The sequence below is a fragment of the Eschrichtius robustus genome, chromosome 5, assembly GCF_028021215.1.
Source record: "Eschrichtius robustus isolate mEscRob2 chromosome 5, mEscRob2.pri, whole genome shotgun sequence".
NCBI lineage: Eukaryota > Metazoa > Chordata > Mammalia > Artiodactyla > Eschrichtiidae > Eschrichtius > Eschrichtius robustus.
Window position 1 is genome coordinate 66,402,537 of NC_090828.1, and position 25,055 is coordinate 66,427,591.

Consider the following 25,055-nt stretch of genomic DNA (forward strand, 5'->3'; position numbering starts at 1 on the left):
CACTGAGAAAACATGTTGAGACAATAAATGTTTCTAACCAAATATCAGCCCTGTTGCCTAAATTTCTGGTTTTATAACAAGAACATTGAACTATGAAACAGTAGACCCAGATTCAAATCTCAAACGTCCTACAAACTCTCTGACTGGGGCTAGTCACCCCATTATATGTGATACTTAACTTCATTGGGCCTTCATTTTCTCCTTTATAAGGTAGATAGTTAAAATTTTAAGAATCTGTTATGTGCAAAGTGTTTTTACATTTTTTTTTTGGTGGGGGGGGTGGGTCAGGGAACACTTGTTTTCAAGGAATAAAAACACATTCAAGGTAGTGTAAGTCAAATGGGTTATTTACTGAAAATCCCATAGACCAAAATACAGCTAAGCCATAAAGAGACTGAACTGAACTGAGAAGTCAGGAGCCAGATCACAACAGCTCCCTCTTTCTCGGTGTTTGCACGCTTACTTTTGTCTCTGCTTCTCTGTCTTTTGCTGCTTTGGCTGCTGTCCTCTTGCTCGTGTCCTGGCTTGCTCGTGGCCAGATAGTACTTCCCAGCCTCAACTCTGTATCACTCCGTTCAGGTTCCCATAATGTTCCGACTCACTCAGTCCACTCCAATCTAATCATTCTCCAGAAAGAGAATTCTATCTGCTCAGTTAAGCTTATGGATTGATCCCCCTGTGATCAGTGGGGGATCATTTCACCTACTAGGCTATGGCCGTGCAGAAGGGATGGGAAAGTCAGGTGGTGCAAACATGTTTGTCTAGGTTCATCTTTCAGCCCAGGATACACATGGGGCTGAGTAAGCACCCCAACTGTGTTATTATAAGAATTATTCACATTTTATAAGTGATGGAATTGAACTGAAGGAGGTCATGAAACTATTTTTAATGTCACAGTTTTATTAAGGATTAGAACCAAAATTTGAACTGAGATATCCTCATTCTAGGTCCTGTGATTCTCACCACAAAACTTTCATGGTTGACAAAATAAACCTCCAGGTTATAAATGACCCTTCCTCCATTTAAATTATTGAATCATGAATTCCTCTCTAATCAATAAACAGATACTCGCATGAATTAACTTAATTCCTTAGGTGCCAAATGCTTGCTTTTGATATTTATAAAGTATGCCTGACCTAGTCCATTCATCCATATCAATGTTTCTCAACACTTGCCCTTTGATTAAGTATAAGCCCTCCATCTTAACCACCTGGACGGGTGGTTTAAAAACAGATTCCAGGCCCAACTTCAGACCTCTGAAACAAAATCTTGGGGTGGGCCTTGGACTTGTGTTTTCAAAAAGCTTCCCCGGGTGATTTTTATGAATAAAATCATATATATCCTCAAGGTTCAGTGTCTATTTGATACATAAGCAATATGCCATATTATTTTAGTTCTCCACAAATTAAAAAATCTGTACTTAATTAAACTTTAATGTTACATTCTTAAATTTTGTAGAAAGGAGAATGAATGAAGCTCTGAAAATTTTTATTATCGCTCCATGTTTGAGTTCCCTTAGTTTGGTGATGACATATATGTTAGAATGAGATGTGGGAGAAGGACAGTAGCGTTGCCCTTCTAATGACCTATGACTGAGCAGATGGCCTGAGGTCAGCCTCTGATTCTGAATTCATTCATTTATTCATTCATTCAAGAAAACATTTACTGAACGCAGTAAATGGCACACATTTTGGTTCTCCCGTATATCAGATAGAATGATTTTGCTTATACCTCTAGGAGAGTTGGGAGAAAACATAGGATCCAAGAGATTTAGTTCTTATTGGATGTTTGAGCAATTTGCCTTTTTCCTTAATGCTGAAGTTGCCTTTTCTGCCTTTCTCTTTGGTGGAAAAAAGAAAAAACAACAATTGAGCAGTAGCAAAAAGGGTCTTGACTTATCTACGCGGCCAACAAGATTTGTCAGGTTATAAAGATACCCGGAGTGCTGAGGAAAGCCTGCACTTGCATCAGACCTGTCAACTCCATCCCTACAGCTCAGTTAATGTCCTCTACCAGTGCTGTTGAATCCTTGATGTTTTTATAATCCTGTTTCTAGGCTCGAAATGAAGCTCAAACTAAATAAAGCATACAATAAATTTATCCATTTTTTTCCTTTATTCAAATCAGTAGCATCTAAGTCCTTCTTGTAACGACCCTCTGCTTTGGTTACCAGATAGATAAAAGTATTTAAAACTGCTGTGTCTCTAGTTTCTAAAAATTGTCAAACAATTTTCTTTCCTTGTAGCCAGTGTTTACAGGAATTACTGTTAGATTAGTTATGTGAATTCTAAAAAAGAAAGAAAGGAAAAGCAAATCTCTTTCTCATCTCAGCTGAGAGCCAGCAGTGCTGCTCCAGAAAGAAATGATTTTACTTCCAGCCTCTTTGCAGCGTCTCTGTACTGCATTAGTGCAGTGTTGCAAAGCTGTGCATTGTATACCTTTCCCCGGCAGCCAGACAGCTGGTTCACTGTGTTTCCCATAAAAGTCATTGTTCAAGAGGGGGCAAAAAACAAAAACCCCAATGCAGGATAGACCATTATGTTCTGACATCTGTTTCATGCAGATTGTGGTACAATAACATGCTAGTAATTGAAATAGAATGTAATTGTAGTCTGAATTAGTTTTTGGTAAATTGCATTATTTTAAAACACAAATCTTAGGGAAATGAAATTTTAAACTTGGATTATTTGGTTACAAGTAACAAACAGCAGTATGAATAAACCAATAGATAATATAAAATATTAGATTTTGGAATTTAGAATATGGAGGATTTCACTTTAAAATATGAAATTTAATGAACAATTTTTCCATTAATCAAAAAATTTGGAAGGCTGTTAGGTACATATTACTCTTCTGGGTGTTATGGGAAGTGAAAGGGATTTGTAACAATGGTAAAAGTATAACATATTAGCTACATTTTATAAGAAAATATCTGTCTTGTGACCAGTGAGTGGTAAAGACTCTACAGGCTGTGAACGCTGGTGACTGGGGAAGGCTTTATGGCCTAGACTCTTTTTAAGAAGAGCTAAATGTTGCCAAATTCATATTGTCCTTCGATTTTTGCTAGGAATGTATTGTCCCACATCTAAGGTAGAAGGGAGCATATAATTGCTTTATCTCTCAAAAGTTTATAGGTTTATGCCTCACGCAAATGTGTAAGAGCATTTTTCTCCTTGTTATTATGGCTGTTCAGGTTTGTTGGTTTCATCCTTAGTGATCTGACTACACAGGATGTGAGGAAGCAGATATCATCCACACCAAAAGCTGGGTTTTCAGAACCTTCTATTTGAGAAGTCCGCTTAAAATGGAAGCCAATATTTTTAATATGACCATCATTATTTACACATATTGAGGCCACAATGAAATTAGTTAACTTGATCTGTCTTGCGATTTTATTTTTATTGCCATCTCTTCACCATTTGTGAAAATCTACTTGCCACTGGTTTAACATTATTATTAATTAAATAACGTTATTGTTAATCATTATCAACTTTTGAAAAATAAATCCCACTACTGATTCCTCTCAGGAGTTAAGCACTGTTTTCAGGAAAAATTCTAGAATAAGTGGGGTTTCTCTGGTACTATTACTTTATACTCTTAGCCCCATTTCATCCTTTTATATAGTCTCTCCCTGGCATTTGATAATTCCGTCAGAAAATCCCCACTAAAATTGGTTCATCCATAAGTATACTCCCACTGAAAGTAACAGTATCTGCCCAACCACACACTTGACCTCTTCCCACCAGAAAAAGAATTCCCGGCCCCTCAGTCTGACTGATTGACCCATTTTGATTCAGAGAAATGAGCTAGACATTGAGAAGTAAGCAGTCTCTTTAAATTAATTCACAGTGGCATATGAACGACTCATATACTTCACAGAGATATTGGTCTTTTAAAAGAGAATGCTTGTTAACTGACCCAAAAATGTTAATTAATTGAATGTTAGGCAATGTGAAAAGAAGTTTTAGCAGAGAAGACTTTCTTTGGATTTAGGATTGCCAGATTTAACAAATAAAAATATGGGATACCCAGTTACATTTGAATTTCAGATAAGCAATGGATAATTTTTTAGTAGAAGTATGCCCCAAATATTGTATGGGGTATGCTTATACTAAAAAAGAGAATCTGTTGTTTATCTGAGGTTCAGATTTAACTGGGTGTCACATATTCTTTCTGTCAGCCCTATTCAGATTCCTTAAATCATCATGGCAGCTACTAGTATTCACCATGACTTAAGCTGGCCCTGGCTCTCCCTACCCCAATCTGCCAGCCCAGCCCCAGTGCTGAGTTGATCTTTGAACACCATTATGTTTCCTCCACCCAACACTCTACCCAGAAAAGTGCAGCAATTTTCTCAACAAGTCAAGCACTCATCTAGACCAACCCTATAACTTTTAAAAAACAATCATACCCTGCCTAGCCCAGGGGCTTTGGGACTTTACTGGGGCTGGGGGTGAAGTAGCAGGTGAAAAGTATTTGGGAACTGAAGCAGAAGGAAAAATAATTTGAGTGTAAGCTTTAGTTGAATATAATAATAGTCTTTACATTATTTACAAGGTTTTATTTAACAAAGCATATAATTGAACAACTTCAGCTGCCACCTGCTATGGAGGGTAACAAAAAGGGAAATTTTTCTCAGCACTTAAATGTTAGAAAATATATTGAGATGCAAGAACAGAAATGGATCCAAAAAGCATGCTTTTTTCTTTCCTTTAGGAATTTTTGTTTTAACTATCTCTTCACTGACACCTGGATAAAAGGCATTGGCACCACAAAAATGGTTAGGTAGAAAGAATGCAGGACATGCATTGAACTTTGTTTTCTTGTCTCACAGGTTTATTAACATTCAGTTTGATGTATCAAAAATATCTTTAAATGAAATGAGTGTTAAAATGGACATCTAGATTAGAGAAAAATCACTCTGGCCTGATAATTTTGTGTGAGACTGTGAATACAGATGGCACAATGGTTGTCCAATTATTAAAACATGGTTTATCAGTAATAATTCAGAACAGCTTTGCAGCTCACTGCCCACACACACACACACACACACACACACACACACACACAGAGTCTCTTGACTTGTGGGGTTGGGAGAGATGTCCAGTTTTTAGTGCTTCAATGTTCAACATCTGTTTCCCTCCACCCTGGGACTAAAAAAGTGAATTCAGTAAGGTCAAAATCGTTTAATTCTCAAGTCAACGGCCAAGTGGCCTAAAGTCTATTTCATAAAGTAGCTTATAAAGGGAATTTACTTACCTTCCAGTATTCCCAATATTGTTCTTTTCCACTTGCGAACTTATATCCTTCACAGCCCTGCTCAGTGCCTTGTAACTGGTATACATTCAATAAACATTTGAAGAATGAACAAAATTCATTGCACATATCATGTGTTGCACAGAGAGACAGGAATAGTCCCGGCTAAGGCTCTGCTGTGACAGATGTTCTGGACATCTGGTCATATCCACTCTATACAAATCTGTGCTAATCATCAGCTGGTGGGCACCCAATCTAGACAAAGCTATAGCAATAGCTAGAGGGTCACTTTAACACAGACCAGTACACTACAGAAGTAATTGTAGTGAGAATGACTGGACTCACACCACAGACTGAAAGGTAAAGCAGCTAACATAAGTATAATTGTATATAAAATAAGTGAATCATAATTGTATGTCACAGATGAGAAATAACATATAAAGAAAATTTAATATAGTGAATCCTTGAATCAGGAAATCATCACCGTCTTTCATCTTTCAAGATCTATTTTCTGTTAAGTTCTTTCAGCTTACCCTGTACTGGTAGGGTTTTTCTTTGAACAAAGAGTCCATAGTAATAACTGCACTTAATGTTATTACTTTGTCTATAAGTGTTCAATGTTCAGATTTTATATATACAGAATCTCTTTCAACTGAATTTCGGCAGCTCTGATACTCCTGGTCTCGGTTCCTCAAAACACAGGGAGGTTCCCTTCGTCTTCAAGCCATTCGGAAAAGTGAAAGTGTCCATCAGCAGATCCTCCTGCCCCAGGGCCATTCATTTGTGTGCAGCACTCTTCGCTCCCTCCTCCGCCATCTTTTTCTCTTTTTCTTCCCCCTGTAGTTCCATCCCGCCTCTACCCAGCTGCCCCTCAGTTCTGTGCTATATTTCTCAATATACCTACTCTGCCCTTGGCAGTTTTGCTTTGTGAAGAGACGGTGCCATACAAATTCTCTGAGCAGGAAGAGTAACTTCAGATTGAGTTCATGCTAAAGAGGAGCCCCCTGGGCAGAATTCCACCCTCCAGGCTACTTCCTGTGTGACACCATTTCCACACCCTTCTGGCTGCAGCAGCTCTGGGACTTCTCTTGAACTATTTCATACCCTGAGCTGTCAGGCAACACTCCTAAGAGTAAAGGGTGGAAGTCCTCCCAAAATAAAAATAAACATAACTATGAATTCTTAAGAACACCTAGACATTCAGTAAAGATGCGACCAAAGAGATGGACTCTATTTCTCTGAGGAACAGAGTCTAATCATGTGTGCTATGAGTCCTGAAAGTGTTTACATACTGATTGAAAATATTGCATTCTTTCACTGAAATGATGATCAAGGTAGATATTTGCAAAGAGGGAATGTAACCGTTCCCCCACCCTCCCCGCCCCTGACATCTTGTGTTAAAATGCTAGAGCCAGCTTCTACTTTCCTTCAAAGGGAATCATACCAAGTAAGCCTGATTTTTTTTTCCTCCCATTATTGTCCCATAGCCATAAAAGGACAAATGCCGACTCTAGCACCATGTCCCCTGGCTGCTACTTATAGCTACAGAACTCCCACTTTGATGAGGGCTCTCAGCACAAATGGCTTGCAATGCCTGAGAGAGAGCAACAAGAATAATGACATTCATTCTGTCTGTATCTTTGTGGGGTTTATATTAAATTACTTTTTGATGGTGGTTTTCAAAAAAAAATTGAGTGGACTCCTGACATTTCCGCAGAGGAGGGGGAGGGTGGGGAAGATGAGCAACAGAAGTGAGATGGGGGCTGAGGAAAAGGAAGGGGATGGGGAATCAAGGAGAGTTGGGACAGAAAAGATGAGCGACGAGAAAGGGAAGAGTGAGCAAAAGAACGGGACTGGCCTCTGCACTTCTGCGCTCCAACAAATCCCCTCTGTTCAAAACCTGCTGTGTGTAGCCTGGATCGAGGTGTGCCTCCGCCATTCCCAGTTAAGCAGGGCTGGGAGGCCCACATTAGGCTCTTAGGGCCCTTCACCTCACAGTCTGTCCAAATCTGTAACCACAGACACAGCTGTGAGCTATGAGTCTTCTACTCTGTATCCTCCCAAATCTCTGTGACCAGATCCCTCACCCACCAAAATAAGATTACTTCTAACATGGAAGACATGGAAATTTTAACTTAAATAATTTGTTCATAATTAGGGCTGTTACTGTATTCTTAATACAAATGAATCAAAGCTGTGCCAAAGAATTCCCTTCAGTTATTCTGAGTAGGGTTATCCAAAAGAGAACCTGAATTTCACAAGGTTTGTAATCTGGGCTATCTGCCATCTGACTTTTTATAACTGGCATCTCTCAGAGGAAGAAAAAAAAAAAAAAAGCATCCTAATGATACTTATGTTCTTCATGACAGAACTACAGGTAGAGAGCCTGATAAGCGGAATCTCAGTCAAAAGTTGTTTAAGAGATACCATGTTTCTTTATTATTTGTTTAATCAATTTAGCAATCTGGTCATTGATTAGCGGCTTTCACAGACAGGTTAGTTAACTTTGCTGTGTTAAACAACCCCAGAGTCTCAGTGATTTACAGACTTGTTAGTGGCTGCAGGTTGGCTCTGGCGGTTCTGGGATGTGTCCTCCAATCCCAGGACCCAGGCTGAAGGAGCAGCCCCTGTTTGAGACTCAGGGCAGTCTCAGGGCAGAGGGAAAAGAATAAGAATCTGGGCTGACCACAACATTGCCGTGAAAACTTCTGTTTGATTGAAGGCTATGTTTTTGTCTCACATTCCTTTGGCCAAAGCAAGTCACATGATCAAATGGACAATGGGGCAAAGAAGTACATTCCAGGAGCCCCACCTACTGGAAGGGCCTGCAGGCAACATGGCAGCCGGTGGAGATGTATAATCCCCTTACCATAATTAAATGCCATCATGGTGCCCAAATCACCCCTTCAAGTTCATAAAATCTGCTACTCTGTGCCATGCTTAGTACAGGAGTTTTTGGTAAGACTAAGAGCCTCCCTGCCAAGGATCTAGCCTCCCAGCTGTCCCCTCTGAGATTGTATCACCTGCCTGGGGCACTGCCATCCCCTTCCCTGTCTAGAGACTCTCACAACTCACCTGTACAACTCTCTCCCCTGTCTCCTCTGCTCTGGAACTTCTAACCTCTTGTCTACAACGCATTTAAGATTTTACCACGAGACTTTAAGATTTTACCAAGAGCATGGACTTTAAGCAGCTCCTATTTACTGCTCTACTAAAATTCCTGAGGTAATAAAGACCTCACAGTTCAATTTGCTTGAAATGATAAAGAAAGAACAATGTATAAACAGAACACACAAACTTATATTTCACTAAACTATGCCATCACACAATGAGTTTTCTAAGGACTAAGGCTCTCAGCCCAAGTCTAGGACACATACATTTCAGCGCTTCGTACTGTTAAAGCATCTTGTTACTCAGGAATCCACTAAGTGCAAGATATGTCTTATACTAGGTAGTGGTTTCTGGAGTTCAGGAAACAAATTAATGGTATAAAGGCATAGTCCAGAAATAGCAATTGCTTATAAGACTAGACCCAGTTAATTATTTTGCCAAATAAAATTTTCCACTGAGCAAAGAAAGATAGGATTAAAGACAGGATGGTGTCTATTAGAGCTAAATTTGAGTAGGTGAGTTCTCTGTGGGGCAAGAGTATAAGCCTGTGGGCTACAGGAGTATATGCATGGTCAAGCACATTATGGGAACTGACACGAATGAGTCTATGTATTTTTTTAAATTTATCAAATACTGCTTCAGACATATTGCCAAACTGGTATTACATTCAAAGTTAACTCCAACTGATGTGATATGAGGTCTTGTTTTTCTAAACATTTAATTAAATGTTTAGAATTAAACATTAATTAATTAAACGATGTTAAATTCAATGTTAATTCAAGGCAAAAGATGCCCAATAATTGCACAATTTTATTAATAAAAAGTGATGGCTATACATTTCTTGATTCCAAACATGCCTAGAATGCAGTGCTTTATTTTAGTTCAACATATAGCACATGTTAATTGCACTCTTTGTGTTAACTTTGCATTAGCATCTGAAGTAAAGGTAGAAATATAGAAAATATTCAACACAGCAAGAAATGATGTTGTCAGTTTGAACAAAGTACTTTATTGATATTGGATCAACAAAGGCATTAGGGAATTTACTGAATTTTGTAGCTTGTAGTTCATTATTAGGATGCTCTGAAAAATACTCTTGAAATGAATGAATGTACATGTAGACGTGTGTTAGGTATGTGACCTTGTTTTAAATGTAATCTGCATATAGCATGAAAATTTAGGGGTGGTTAATAAAGTTTTGAAAGAATGTAAATGTTTTAAACACGCAGATGAAATATGTTGTGTAGTTAATCCCAGTTGTAATACTAAATTGGTCTTATTAAAAAACACATGAAATAAAGACTTGAATTATAAACATACCAAACCCAATTATTTCTAGAAAATAAATTCATAAAACAATATTTCCTAGGCTTGTGAAATTTGTGTAAAAGCAGTTTCTTTCTTGGATGTTAAGAAATAATGATGAGAGATCACAACCGTAAGAATAACATTTTGCCTAGTTATTTTTATTATTATTGGCAGTAACATTCTCTTGTAAAGTGGGTGGCAGAAACACCACAAAATCAACTGAAACACTTCCTCACGAACTGCCACGCCCAGATGGATTATGTCCCCAGAATAGTAATGGGACACTGTTAGAAGCTGGCAGTCATTTTGGCAAGCGTCTGTTTGGTTTCTCCTCAGTTTGAGAATCAAACCATTTTAAAGACAGAATTGCAAATATATGAATTTTCCCCACTTCATATTATATAGTGTAAGGTGGTCAAGACACATCAACTATCCACATAATGTTGGATAGTTATGTTATAATTTTGGTTAGAAAACTTTTGATTGGGGCTGATGAATTATACAAAGTGATCTGCTCAGTGGTAAATAGAAATAGGTTTAGCAAAACATAAAAAAGTTACAGAAGTAAAATATAAATTGACTGTGGAAAGATAATTCATCAGGTTTCAAACCTGCATAATACAATTTCTAAATTTAAATATTATGATCGCCTTTTTTTGGTGTCTCGTGTTTTTCAGATTTTTAAAGACAGTTTCCATTTCTGCCAAAATACTTCATTTACTAGATTTGTTTTGGGTTTTTCCAAGAAATGTAATTCATTGAATGAATACTAGTTTAACATGGCTACTTGTATTATATTTGCATACATTTTACTTAAGTTTAAAATCATGTATATACTTGAAAATTATCTCATAACTATTAGAAATGGGCAGGCACTGGTTTGGGAATCAGGAAATAAACTTCTGAATCCAGTTCATTAATAACCTAGTGACCCTGGACAAATCATATATTTATTTTGGAAGTAAGAAGCATGCAAAATCTAAACAAAGAAATGTCAATTTGCCTTTGATGCAGTTTGTTTTCTATTAAATGAGAGGGATGGATTAGATGATTTCTAACTTTTCTTTCAACGTTTGCTATTTCTTGATTTTATGATTTACTTATCTTTGATTGTCTTAAAGTAACTTACTTAACCTTTCAGAAGTTCAGAGGTTGAGGCAAACGAATTCTCCTCTGCCTGAAAGCCTGTCCTGTAAACTCGAGGGACCTCTTCCACATCAACATTAAAATATGATTATATGAAGGATTACATATAGTATGTACACTTGTCTGTCAGGAAAAACTTAAAAGTGACAACCTGAGAAAACATCAGACTGTACGTTTAGTTTACTTATCAATTAGTCAATTGATTTTTTTTCCCCTGTAAATCTCTTCCAGGGTCAGATAAGGTATAAAATAATAGTAATTATTCTAATAGATCATAATGGCAGCAGTAGAAATTTGGAGGAAAAGGTGAGAAAATTTTCTTACCACGTTGGGGCAAGGGGGCACAGCAAGTGGAGAGGCGAATTATTTTTAGGCGTTAAAAACAACATGGAATTTAAGGCCGTTGCTGAACCAAAAAAATTCCATGAGAAGTTACCTCATTTATATTATTCCTCGCCTAAATCCACAATCGCATCAGAATGAAAAGTTGTGGAAGTTGGGAATCTTTTAAAGGGAACATTAAATAACATCTCTTTTTCTCACCCAGATTCTGAACCAAAGAGAAAAATTAGCAGAGGACTAAGAAAGATAAGTAATAAAATATCACCTTATAGCTTCATAGAAGTTTGTTTGGAGGGCATAGCTGTGTAGTCACGGACAGAGGTGCTCCCCAAAAGAAGTTGCATAGTAATTAACTTATAAAAGGCCAAATTTCTTCAAGTACAAAGCATTGATAAGGTTGCCTTCATGTTTAAGACTTTTATGTGAAATGCCACACTGAAAATGAAGTGCTTGATATGAGTTATTGTAGATATTTCTCTTTGGGTGGAAAAATTCAGATGCCCAAAGATGTCTGAACTGTGAGACGTCATGAGTTAAGTTTATTTTAATTGAAGCTCCTCTATCTGTACTATGCAGCTAACCAAAACCATATTGGTCACCAGTCCAAGCTATCTCAGGAAAATATGTTGGCTGTGATAAATGCTTACTCAAGTCCAATATGCAATGCATGTGTAATCTTCTAAGGGGAAGAGAGATATGAAGCATCAAGAAGCAAACCTCATCTGGTAATAAAACTTATTATAATAATATATGTAATGAATTAGGAAAATCTTAGAAACAGTACAGAATATTATCATCATTAACTCTCTAATCTTACAAAGGCCTCCAAGAATGTGTAATATTTCACTAAAATGTAATTCTAATGCTTTTGATTTAGCTCCCCCTTTTTATATCAGTTTAGAGTCATCAGGATGAATCATTTCTTTCATTTATACTTGTACATTCTAATAAATTTTCCCCTTATTCTTCTTTCACCCACATTAATTAATATCATTTATGCTATTGCTATTACTTGACTATTTCTTTCCACTCACAAATTCTACTTTGCTTTTTTACAACCTTTTTTGTTTCACAGCCTCTGGCTTCCATTTATTTTCTTTTGGATTTTTTTTTCTTATCTTCTTTAGGATTTCTTATCTAATTGGCTTCTACTTTTGTTTTGCTTGTCTTCCTAAAGAATTCTTCTTCTTCCATTTTTCTATTGCCTGCTACACTACTTATTCCCAACTTTTAAAAAATTCTTTCAGATTTGCTATCTGTTATAATACACGTCCTGGTTTTTTTTGTTCCCAGCTGTGTTTACTTAGTTATTTCTCTCTCTCTCTTCTTTAGTTCTCTTTTTCATTTTGTCTAAATGCATATTCATATTCATTTTGAAAATATTTATGTCTCTTCAAAGTCTTTTCTCACCAAGAAAGTTATATTGTTTTGTCTCCTTTGAAAGGAGAAAGGGCTCCTCTGTCAACCCAAAGACGTATTTAAATGCTGGTTCTCATGTAAAGAGAAAGGTGTAAGCTAAAACTACAACCACAGATTTTGTGAGTTCCCACCCCCATATCTGATGAGGTAATTTCATAAATTAGGACCATTTGAAGTATTCAGTTATACATGTTTACACTGAAGGGTGAAGTTACCTTTCAAGGGTAAATGAAAAACTCATGATTTATTTCTCTATTTTTTAGTAAAGTATGTACAGATTCCAAATATGATTTAGAACTTTTTCTATAATGTTACTGATAAAATATTAATATTTAATTATATTTGGCAGTTTTTAGATATTCCATAAGTAAACTTATGGGATAGATTATAATTTTTAAAATGTCTTTTATTCTTGTAATTAATGTAATATAAAAATTTTTAAGATAATATTTGAATATAAGGTCTACTTAGAGTTGAAGAAACAATTTCATTAACCTCAGCATGATGTCATTATAATATGGGTTAAATTGCTCATATATAAATGTAATTCCAGTGTCTAAACTAATTTGTAATTTTATGTAATGCATTTGAAGTGATCATATTTGTCAGTGTAAAATGCTTTTCTTCTATCTTCCTGGTTGTTTACTTCTCCAGTTAGCACTAACAGCCAGTAATCAGGGAGATTTTCCTGGAGGGCTTTTCTCAAATGGACTATTTCTGGAGAAGAGGAAGGCTTTTAGTCACTGTTTTGTCCTATCCACACACTTCACGGACAATGATCTCTAATATGGCACTCCCTCTGAAAGGCAGTGGTTGGCCAAAATGGTCATATATATTTAAAATACATCTATAGACAAAACCTAAACATATACACATTAAGGAAAGTGTTAAAGCAGTGAAATGGATGAAACCAAATGTATGGGGAAAGACATACCAGATAAATGCAGATGAGAAAAAAGTAGGAGCCATGACATGATATCAGACAAAGATGTCTTCAGAGGGAAAGAAATTAAAGTGAGATGAGGACTATTTATGGTAATAAAGGCTTCAATCCACTGCAAAGATTGGATTATAAGCAATGTCTACACATCAAATAATATAGCATTAAAATTCATAGAACAAAAATTACAGGAACTACAAGCAGAATAGAAACACATTAAAAATAGACTTTAATTCACCTTTCACAACTCTTAATAGATCAACTAGAACAAAAACATGTGCATATAGAAAGTCTAAATAAGTAAGAATAAAGGTAAACTTAACTGAGATATGTTGAACTCTACAGCTTTAAAACAAAGAATAAGCTTGTTTTTTGTGTTCTTGGTGAAGTCACTTAAAAAATAACCTTTATTACAACAAAAAGGAAATCTCATATATTCCAACAGATAAAAATGATACAAGCTACATTATTGGATTATAATGCAATTAAACTAAACACAAATAAACAAATTACTGAAAAAAAATCTATCATTTGGAAATTTTAAGCACTTTATCTTCCACAGCTCTCACAGTAAAGAGGAATTTGAAACTGAAGTTCATTTTAAGAATTTTCTGGTTATTTTTGTGTGTTTAATTTTCCATATAAATTTTCAAAGAAATTTGTATAATTCTAAAATTTTCTTCTTATTTTTGTGGGGGTTGCATTTACCTTATTAATTTAGGGAATTTTTGTATCTTTATTGTATAGTATTCCTATCCAAGAATAGGATATGCTCTCCTATCCATTTATATTTCTTTCTAGGTTTATTCAAAGTTTTTAAGAAATTCTTACACCGTACTTAGGAAATTTTCATCAATTGTATTTTCCTCCTTTTAAATAGACTATTTTTTAGGTCCACAGCAAAACTGAGCAGGAAGCAGAGATCCTATATATGCCCAGCTCCCCCACAAGCACTGTTCACTAGCAACATCCCACACCAGAGTGGTACATTTGTTACAATTGATGAGCCTACATTGACACATCATTATCACCCAAAGTCTAGTTTACATTAGGCTTCACTCTTGGTGTTGAAAATTCTATGAGTTTGTGTTGTCAGTGTTCTGGATTTTGGCCATTCTAATAGGTAGGTAGTTGTATCTCATCATTGTTTTAATTTGCACTTCCCTGATGATACATGATATGGAGCATCTTTTCATATGCTTATTTGCCATCCGTATTTCTTCTTTGGTGAGGTGTTTGTTAAGGCCTTTGACCCATTTTTTAATTAAGTTGCTTGTTTTCTTATTGTTGAGTTTTAAGAGTTCTTTGTATATTGTGGATAACAGTCCTTTATCAGCTTTTGTCTTTTGCAGATATTTTCTCCCAGTCTGTGGCTTGTCTTCTCATTTTCTTGACATTGTCTTTCACAGAGCAGAAGTTTTTAATTCTAATGAAGTACAGCTTATCAATTATTTCTTTTGTAGATCATGCTTTTTGTGTTTCTTTAAAAAGTCATTACCTTGCCCAAGATTATCTACTTTTTCTTCTATGTTATCTTCTAGGCATTGTATAGTTTTGCATTTTACATTTAGGTCTGTGATCCATTTTAGGTTAATTTTTGTGGAGGGTATATGGTCTGTGTCTAGATTCATTTTTTTTTTTTTTTACATGTGGATGTCCAGTTGTTCCAGCACCATTTGTTGGAAATAATTATCTTTTCTCCATTGATTGCCTTTGCTCCTTTATCAAAGATCAGTTGACTGTATTCATGTTGGTCTATTTCTGGGCTTTCTGTTCTGTTCTGTTGATCTATTTGTCTAGTCTTTAACCAATACCACACTTTCTTGATGTGAAGCTGTAGCTTCTTGAAGTCAGATACTGTCAATTATCCAACATTTTTGTTCTCTTTCACTACTTTATTGTCTATTTTGGGTCTTTTGCTTCTCCATATAAATTTGCGAATCAGTTTGTCGGTATCCACAAAATAATTTGATTGAGATTTCATTGATCAGTAGATCAATGGACAAACAGAGATCAATTTGGGAAGAATTGACATCTTTTTTTTTTTTTTTAATTATTTATTTATTTATTTATTATTTATTTATGGCTGTGTTGGGTCTTCGTTTCTGTGCGAGGGCTTTCTCTAGTTGCGGCAAGTGGGGGCCGCTCTTCATCGCGGTGCACGGGCCTCTCACTATCGCGGCCTCTCTTGTTGCGGAGCACAGGCTCCAGATGTGCAGGCTCAGTAATTGTGGCTCACGGGCCTAGTTGCTCCGCGGCATGTGGGATCCTCCCAGACCAGGGCTCGAACCCGTGTCCCCTGCAGTAGCAGGCAGAGTCTCAACCACTGCGCCACCAGGGAAGCCCCCAAGAATTGACATCTTTATAATATTGAATCTTTCTACTCATGAACAGGAATATCTCCATTTATTTAGTTAGTACTTTAATTTCTTTGACCAGTTTTATAATTTTCCTCATCTAGACCTTGAATGTAATCTGTTAAATTTATACCTAAGTATTTCTTTGATGGGAGTGCTAATCTGAATGGTTTTGTGTTTTTAATTTCTAATTCCAGTTGTTCATTGCTGGTGTATAGGAAAGTGATTGACTTTTGTATATTAACCTTCTATCCTGCAACCTTGCTGTAATTGCTTATTAGTTCTAGGAGTTCTTTTGTTAATTCTTTTGGATTTTTCTATATAGACAATTGTGTGATCAGCAAACAAAGACATTTTTATTTCTTTCTTCTCAATCTGTTTACCTATTACTTCCTTTTCTTGGCTTATTACATTAACTAGGACTTCCAGTATGATGTTGAAAAGTGGTGAGAGGGGACATCCTTGCCTTGTTTCTAATCTGAGTGGGAAAGCTTCTAGTTTCTTCCATTGTATTTTTAAACTTGTGTTTTTCCTATAAAGAAAATCTACTGAGTTTTTTATGTTACCTTTGAACTCAAACACCTCAATTCTTTCACCACTTTTAGGAATTTTTCATATGTTTCTATTGAGTTTTCTAGGCATACAATCATATAATATGCAAATAACTGTATTTTACTTCCTTCATCCTTATTAAATAGTATAATTGTTTCTCACATCTAATTGGATTGGTTTGTATAGTGTTGATTTTTTTCTTAACTTTAATGAAAATATATCTAGGGTTTGTAAAGCTTGTTGTTGACTTTGGGGGATATATATATATATATATATATATATATATATATATATATAGTGCATTAGTGGAGAAGTTAGCTTATTCAGTAATTAATGTTGGGACAACTAGAAAAAATGGATCTCTACCTCAGTCCAGATAGAAAACAAATTCCAAATAGATCAAAGATTTAAATTTATAAAACTAAGCCATAAAAATGACAAAAATTCAAGAAGAAAACATGATATGTGATATGTCCCTCCACACTTCCAGGGACATGGATGCTTTCCTGAGCATGACACAAAATCTAGAAACCAAAGAAGAATTAGAGTTTGATCATCACATAACATTAAACATTTTTTAATTAAAATGTTTTTAATCTGTAGCATAAAACACCATAAAGTCAAAATACATACACTGTATGTTTTTTAAAAGCCCCCGTATCCCAAAATTAAATGGTTCATGTTGTATTTAAAAGGTGCTATAGATTAAAAAGGAAAAGAAAATGAAATGAAAACATGGACCTTTATTTAACTAGGCAGTCACAGAAAAGAAAATATAGCTCTTAAACATATGCTCATATAAGTTCCTATAAGTTCAACTTTTCTCATATTAAGACAAATGCAAATTAAAACAATTACATGACCTCATTTTTGCCTCAGTCAGGTTGAACGTATTGAAAGTATGATAACACATTATGTGGTGAGAATGGAGATGAGCAGGCACCGTGTTACATTGTTGTCAGGAGAATCAATTGGTTCAACCTTCAGAGAGAGTTATTTTGTGATAATATCAAAATTAAAGATTCACTTTTTGCACAAATTCCAACTTTAGAAATTGATAACATAAATATATTCACATATATGTGAAAGTATGTGTTTAAAATATATTAATTGCAGCTCTATTTATAATAACAAAAGACTGAAAACAACCTGAATACCCATAACTAGGTAATTGATTCAATAAATTACAGTATGTACAAAAAATGGAAAACCATGCAGCTGATAAAAAGAGTTGAATCTATAAAAACTGATAAGGAATGAACTCTAATATATATTTTAAGTGAAAAATGCAGGGTGCAAAAAAGTTTGTATTGCAAGATAGTCTATGTATGTTTTTTTTTTTTAAAGCTTCTTTCTTTCTTTCTTTCTTTCTTTCTTTCTTTCTTTCTTTCTTTCTTTCTTTCTTTCTTTCTTTCTTTATTCATTTATTTTTGGCTGTGTTGGGTCTTCATTTCTGTGCGAGGGCTTTCTCTAGTTGCGGCGAGTGGGGGCCACTCTTCATCGCGGTGCGCAGGCTTCTCACTGTCGCGGCCTCTCTTGTTGCGGAGCACAAGCTCCAGACACGCAGGCTCAGTAGTTGTGGCTCACGGGCCTAGTTGCTCCGCGGCATGTGGGATCTTCCCAGACCAGGGCTCAAACCTGTGTCGCCTGCATTGGCAGGCAGACTCTCAACCACTGCACCACCAGGGAAGCCCTATATATGTGTTTTTAAACAGAAAATGTGTGAGTATACATACACCCATGTGATTAGCGCATACCTATTACATATCTGGAAAAATATATGTAGACAGATAACAGTGGTTACCGCTGGAAGCAGGAATTGATTGTTGGAGAACAACATGGAAGGGAAAATTTACACTGTTTTTTTTAAATGTTTTGAATTTATATCATTTACACATGTTTTTTATCAAAAACCTAATTAGTTAAAAATAAAAACATACATACATTGATGTTATAAAACTTCCCTTAGAAAATGCACCATGCTTGTTATCCCTAAACTTTTACTTCCAAATAAATAAATGCCAGTATTTTTCTGATGCCTAATGGGAGCAGTAAAATTTTAAGGCAAAATATTCTTTTTCCATTGATTTAAATTTACTGATTTAATTTTTCTATTCTTCTAGGCCCTAAGCCGAATTGCAGGTAGATTGTAATAACCTCTGAAAGTTTCGTTAGTTCACTTAACGGATGGAGAGTACAAATTTAGACTTCCATACCTCCTTGTTTCTGGTCACCCCCTAAAAAATATGGTCATAAACCTCACAGCAATGGGAATCTCCTTCAGTGAAATTTGAGATACCTATAAGACCTCTCAAAAGATAGTTATGGCAGCAGTTTTATTATTGCAGTTCATATACACCAAAGCTGCAATTAACTGTATCATAGCTTGCTGACTTTATTATTATTATTATTATTTTTTGGCTGCTTTGGGTCTTCGTTGCTGTGCAGCTTTCTCTAGTTGTGGTGAGTGGGGACTACTCTTTGTTGCGGTGCTCGGGCTTCTCATTGCAGTGGCTTCTCACTGCAGTGGCTTCTCTTGTTGCAGAGCACGGCATCTAGGCGCACAGGCTCAGTAATTGTGGCATGCAGGCTTAGTTGCTCCACAGCACGTGGGATCTTCCTGGACCAGGCATCGAACCCGTGTCCCCTGCATTGGCAGGCGGATTCTTAACCACTGCGCCACCAGGGAAGTCCCAGCTTGCTGACTTTAATGAGTTAATGCAGTGTCCAAATAAAACGTGTGGCCAAATGATAGCTTAGGCTCTGAGAAGTTTTGGCTCAGTAATATCTGTGAAATTTGAGCTGATATTAAATATGCCTTAAAACAATACATTTGGGATTTGGCCTCGGGCATCAGATCAAGTCTGACTGCTACACAGAGTCGAGTGTTTTGCCTCGGGTCCTCATATGTTTCTCACTATAGGACTATAGAATCAGCAAGAATATCATTATTGCTTTAGTGAAGGAAAACCTCAGTTCCTATTTAACTTACGGAACTGTCTTCTTTCCGATTATTTTATTTTCCTGAAATAAGAGAATCCTGCTATCTCCTGCACCTACAGCTATCTTCTCCCACCTGCAGCCCAATCTAGTAATTTCTTCCCAGCCTCGCCTTTCTCTCATTCTTAGTCATCTAAATGGCATCTGTCTAACCTTGGACCGTCTCTTTCTGTACATGTTTAAGTAAGCCAACCCTAGCATGGCTGATGATGTGACAGGTCACAGTTCCAGCTGTCTGTATCTCAGAATAGATGAAGGCTCAATCAGGACAGCAGTGGCTGTTTGACTGGTCATTAAGTCTGGCTGCAGCAAACTGTTCTGACCGGCTTGGCCAGGAGCCATTTGTGCGGATTAGAGGGTTGGATTTTATATCCTCTCAGAGACAACTCCCTTTCCACTTCTGCCTGTTGATGAGCTAACCATGGTCTCTATGGGGCTACATCCTCATCTTCTGGGTGGCTCACAGAGTGAACAGCCCATTTAGGACAGGGTGGTATTTAGCTAATGTACTTTAATTAAGGCTATACTTGAACTACTTTCTTAAGTTATGGCACAGTTCCTGTCTCGGCAAAGCACAAGAATTAATAAACATGGGACATTTAACAAACCCGAGATAGAAAACATGTTTGTTAAGCCAAACTCATAGAGGCAGAAAGTAGAATGGTGTTTGCCAGAAGCTGGGGAAGGGGGAAATGGAGAGCTGCTATTTATTGGGCATAAAGTTTCAGTTATGTAAGATGAATAAATTCTAGAGAGCTGCTGTACGACTTCGTGCCTATAGTTGACAATACTGTCTTGCATACTTAAAAATTTGTTAAAAGTGTCATGTTAAAGATCTCAAGTTAAATGTTCTTACTACAAAAAAAGAATTTATATTTAGTAATTCCATTTGGATTTAATTGGAAACGAACATTTCAATCCTCTAGCTCTTATTTCATGACAGGAGTTTGTAGATATTAAGATCTCTTAATCTCCTTAAAATATCTGTATTTTTTTTTTTTAGGACTTTCATATGCAGAGTAAATGGTGATTAAAATGTGCAGGATGACAAGATGGAGCAAACAGTGCTTGTACCACCAGGACCTGACAGCTTCAGCTTCTTCACCAGAGAATCTCTTGCAGCTATTGAAAGACGCATTGCAGAAGAAAAGGCTAAGAATCCCAAACCAGACAAGAAAGATGATGACGAACATGGCCCAAAGCCAAATAGTGACTTGGAAGCTGGAAAGAACCTTCCTTTTATTTATGGAGACATCCCTCCAGGGATGGTGTCAGAGCCGCTGGAGGACCTGGACCCGTACTATATCAATAAAAAAGTGAGTGTGTTTTATCCGGCATATTTTGCTGCTAATTGCCTTACAGTATACCTTGGACTGTTATAGCACCAACACATGCTAAGTTAGCACAAAGCCTAAGTATCCTTCTGTTTAGGAAATAAAACACATTTGCATATGTTTTATGCATATACATGACAAATAAGTTGATTATATCATAACAGATGGAGCTGTCCCAAATGCACCACGATAGATACCTAAAAATAAATGTATGTTGTAGGCAGCTAACTTAACAAATTAAAAACTTCTCCCCAGAGATTGTATTTACAGTTTATGGGTTTTCTGTACTTGAAAATCTTGAAATTATCACAAATTATAAAGACCTCAAAAATATTGGTATTCATTTCTCATGGAACGAAATTTGATGCCACAAGCGTTTTCAGTTTCTATATTATATATAAATACTATGTTATGTATAATATATCAGTTAACTTCCGGAATAAACTTTTTTTCATTGGGAAAAAACATTCCTATACAAACTATAGTTTAAAAATTTATTTAATCTTTTGGTGGAAATATATTGATATTGGTAAGGATGACCAAAAGTGTAGTATTCTGAAGAACATATAAATGATATTTGAATATCCATGCTTGAAATGAAAATAGTAAGCACCCAGCCTTTCATTATGACCATGATTTCACCAAACCAAGAAGAAAAGTGTAGAAAAAGATAAAATCAAAAAAGATTATTGTATTGATTTTAGATTAAATTTATGACTAGTTAATTTGCAATATTTTATTATCCTTTTCACCTAGAACAATATGTTTGTGAACTCGGTGGAAAGGTACAGCACAAAGATTGTAATTAAGCAAATGAAATCTTTTAGTTAAACATGGGCCTTAAAAATACCCCCAAAACGTTTAGGGATGCTTTTGGTTGCTGGCACAGTTATCGTGTTAGTTTTTATCAAGTGCATAAGTTTGGAATTTTAGTATTTGGATTCGAGACAGTTTTGTAAATACATTCTCATTGACTACTACAACTTTCAGAGGTAAAAACCTCATTATGTTCAGATTTTTTTAAAAAACTTTTCAGGATATAGCCAGCTTAAGTGTAACACACTTTTCCTTTTTAAAAACTGATTTGACCATTTTACTGTGAAGGAAGAGATTAATAATTTTCCATAGATTCATTATCTTTTATTTAACTTTGCTTATTAACATTGTATTATTAAATCTTAGTAGGTAAGCCATTATCTTTTTTATAACTTCCATTTAAATTATGAGAAAAATTGAATTTTATCATTAAATCACTCCTTTGGAAATTAATTTAATATGATATCTGAAAAGCTAAAACCCAAGTTAAGCAGACTACGAGGGGTTTATTTGTATAAAAAAAGTAAAAATGTGGATAATCCAACTATTCATACGTTTTAACTTATTTAAAATTACTCTATTATTGAATAATGACTCTGATGTGTTCTAGGCAGAAATTCATTAACACTAAAGTATGTTACTTTATTTATAGCCATTGGACATAGCCAATCTATTTAGAGCTGCTATTACAGTGGGTTAGTGGGCTCCATGCTCAGCAGGCATTTTGCTGCCCCCAGACATCCAGCCCCCACCTCTCCAGTAGTAATCACCATCTAAAAATGATTAAAGCCACCCAGAGTCTACCACTTCATCAAACAGGGCTGAAGTCTAGCATCCCATCTCCTGTGCTGTGTCCTTATCTATAAAACAATAAATGCATACATTGAGAAAGACCAAACTGATGCGTGTTGACAAGGGCAGCTATTCTTCAAGTAGAAACGAGATCATCCAATTAATCTTTTCCTTTAAATTAAAGAGTTTTTAGACTGATAAAAGTTGTCATCTAGAGGGAATGTTCCCAAACAAAGCTGTCCACAATTGGTTTATAATGAATGAGATATAACAAAGGATATAAAGGCAGATGGAAAACAAAATGACGCAAACCCATCCAAATAGTTAAAAGAAAGGTCTTAAAACTGAGGGTAAAACACCAATCCTGAAGGAATGGCTATTCAGATTCTTGTGCTGAAGTAACCCTTATAAACTTTGTTAGGTTCACATTCAAACTTGCCTTTAACATCTTCTGTCCTTATCTTCAAATGCACATTGTGTGAGGAAGGAAAAATATTTTGGTATTTTGGAACAAATCACAGAGTGAAAGTAGCACAACCTGATAAGAGAAATATTGTTATCAGGAAGGAGGTTTCCCCAAAGTGAGGCACATCCATTGCTTTCACATTGAGCTGACATCCAGCAAGTCTCCAAATGTAAGTCATTCAACAGAAATACAAGTGAAACTTTTTGCAGGACTGAAATCCTTAAAAACTAACATGACATGCTTAGGACATGATTGAGCTATGTGTTGGAAATTTCCTTCTTTTGCATTTTCATGTTTTATAACTTTCTATGGTTGTGTGTACACTCTTTCTAGTCTTAAATTGTCCTTCATAATTGGATTATTTCAGTATGGAAGAATAGTCTTAAATTCTGAATTAGCTTCCTCTGATTGAAGCTGGAATCCTTAGAAAAATAATAACCTTTTAAAAATAATGAATATTTCTTTTGCTACTTGATGACCAATTTCACTTTAGTGACTTGAGTATCTGAGGATGGCAGGGTGATCTTCTTTAAACAATGCACTACACATGCACAGTACTCCCAGCATAGATAAAGGGTCTAATGATGGAAATGTCACTGGGGAAAATGCTTCTTAGGATGAAATTTCCCACCATCACTGATATTGGGGATGTGCATTTTACTGCCTGAGTGGGTTGTAATATGCAAATATTAATCAGACTAGTGACTCCCCTAAGGCTTAACTCAAGCACAATACTTAATGTGTCCTTTGTATGTATATACCAAGTCTCTGGTTTCTTTCTTAAAAATATATAGAATAAACAAAGCAAGCCTATTACAAAAAATGGTTGCAGAATCTATGTTAAGTTTTAGGTTAAAATACAGTGGTGCGTATATATAACGAATCTACATGTAGGGAATAGAAAGGACACAAACCCCAGTGAAGCTCTCTGTGATCTTCTACAAAGACAATGTCAGTGAGCTTATGAAAATGTCACTGCTGATGGTGTATTTTCAGATGGCATATGCCCACATATTTTTATCTTCTTTGCCCTAACTTAAAATGTACAAATTATATAATGTTCAAATTTTCTGTTGAAATTGTTAAAATAATTTAATCCATGGTCAGTGATATTGTGGTAGTAACTCGAGAAATAGTAGCAACCATCTCATGAACACTCGTGGTGCATGGAAGCACTTCCAGACCCTCAGATGTTTAAGCCTTCAGAAGAACTAAGGAATAAAATAACAGTGCTATCAGAGGAGAGTCACAGAATTTTCCATACCATGTTAGCTCTGGTCCCGTGGTCTTCAGAACATGATTCCAGGTTGGGTTCCTTTTGTTTGTTTATTTACTTTAGCAGTGTGACAAGGCACATTTTAGCTTGTGAACACACCTTTATTTCCTCATGGGATTTTTTTTTTTCACAGTTTCCTTTCATAGCTTCGGTTGATTTTGCACCATTTGGCTATACATTCAAATTCTTCACCCACTCTTTATTGCAGACAACTTCTTCCTTCTCATGTTCTCTTAAAATTACAGATGACTCATTAGTACGATGGAAGAAAATATCCTTTTGACAGTGTGACAGGGTACTGGAAATAGAATGAGGTATGTTAGATCTGTAGTGAAAATGCATGTTTGTTAATTATGGAATGTAGAAATGTATCCATTTAAAAATGTGCTCTTTCCTTGATTGTCTCTTCGACGTTTAAAGACAATTCTCCCTTTTTATCAGCTCTTCTAAAGAGATGCATGCTCCCTCTTTACTGGGGCTGCATGAAGAATCATACAGGAACTTGTGATTTTAAATTCATGCCTGGTTTGTCATTCCACAGGAGTTTTTAATTGTTACATGGGGTAGGGAGAGTTGTTTGTTTTGTTTTTAATTGGGATTAGGGAGTTTTTCTTGGAAAAGGAGTTTAAAAGAAAATCAGAAAAGTAGATGGTAAAAGCTCAGGATTCCATGAATTGTCATATTCATGATTTTTCTTTGTATATCATTAGCTCTTCTAGAATTACCAGTCACCCAGGCTCTCCCTTACTTGCAAGGCACTACAGTTTACTTCCAAATCTTTCTCTTACCCATTCATTATTTCTTCCTTATGTTCCTTTCTTCTTTGTCACCTCCCCGTCTCTGCCTCAGAAACAATCCCAAAGTGATGAGGATGGTAGTAAATAATGACTGCATTTATTAAGTACCTGCCATATTAATAAGTTTCCCTTCAAGTGAAAGT

At 35.9% G+C, this 25,055-nt stretch overlaps 1 protein-coding gene across 6 annotated transcripts in view; it reads left to right on the top strand.

Moving 5' to 3' along the window:
- The first annotated feature begins 20,477 nt into the window (after positions 1-20,477).
- The window catches only part of LOC137764894 (sodium channel protein type 1 subunit alpha), an 83,926-nt gene continuing 79,348 nt past the window's right edge, over positions 20,478-25,055 (top strand). For 5 of the 6 annotated variants that reach the window (XM_068543952.1, XM_068543953.1, XM_068543954.1 and 2 more), the window contains exon 1: positions 20,484-20,747. In XM_068543952.1, coding sequence (XP_068400053.1) covers positions 20,484-20,747 — 264 coding nt within the window. Of the gene's footprint in view, positions 20,748-25,055 lie in introns of all 6 variants that reach the window. The other variant, XM_068543957.1, reaches the window with a different exon arrangement.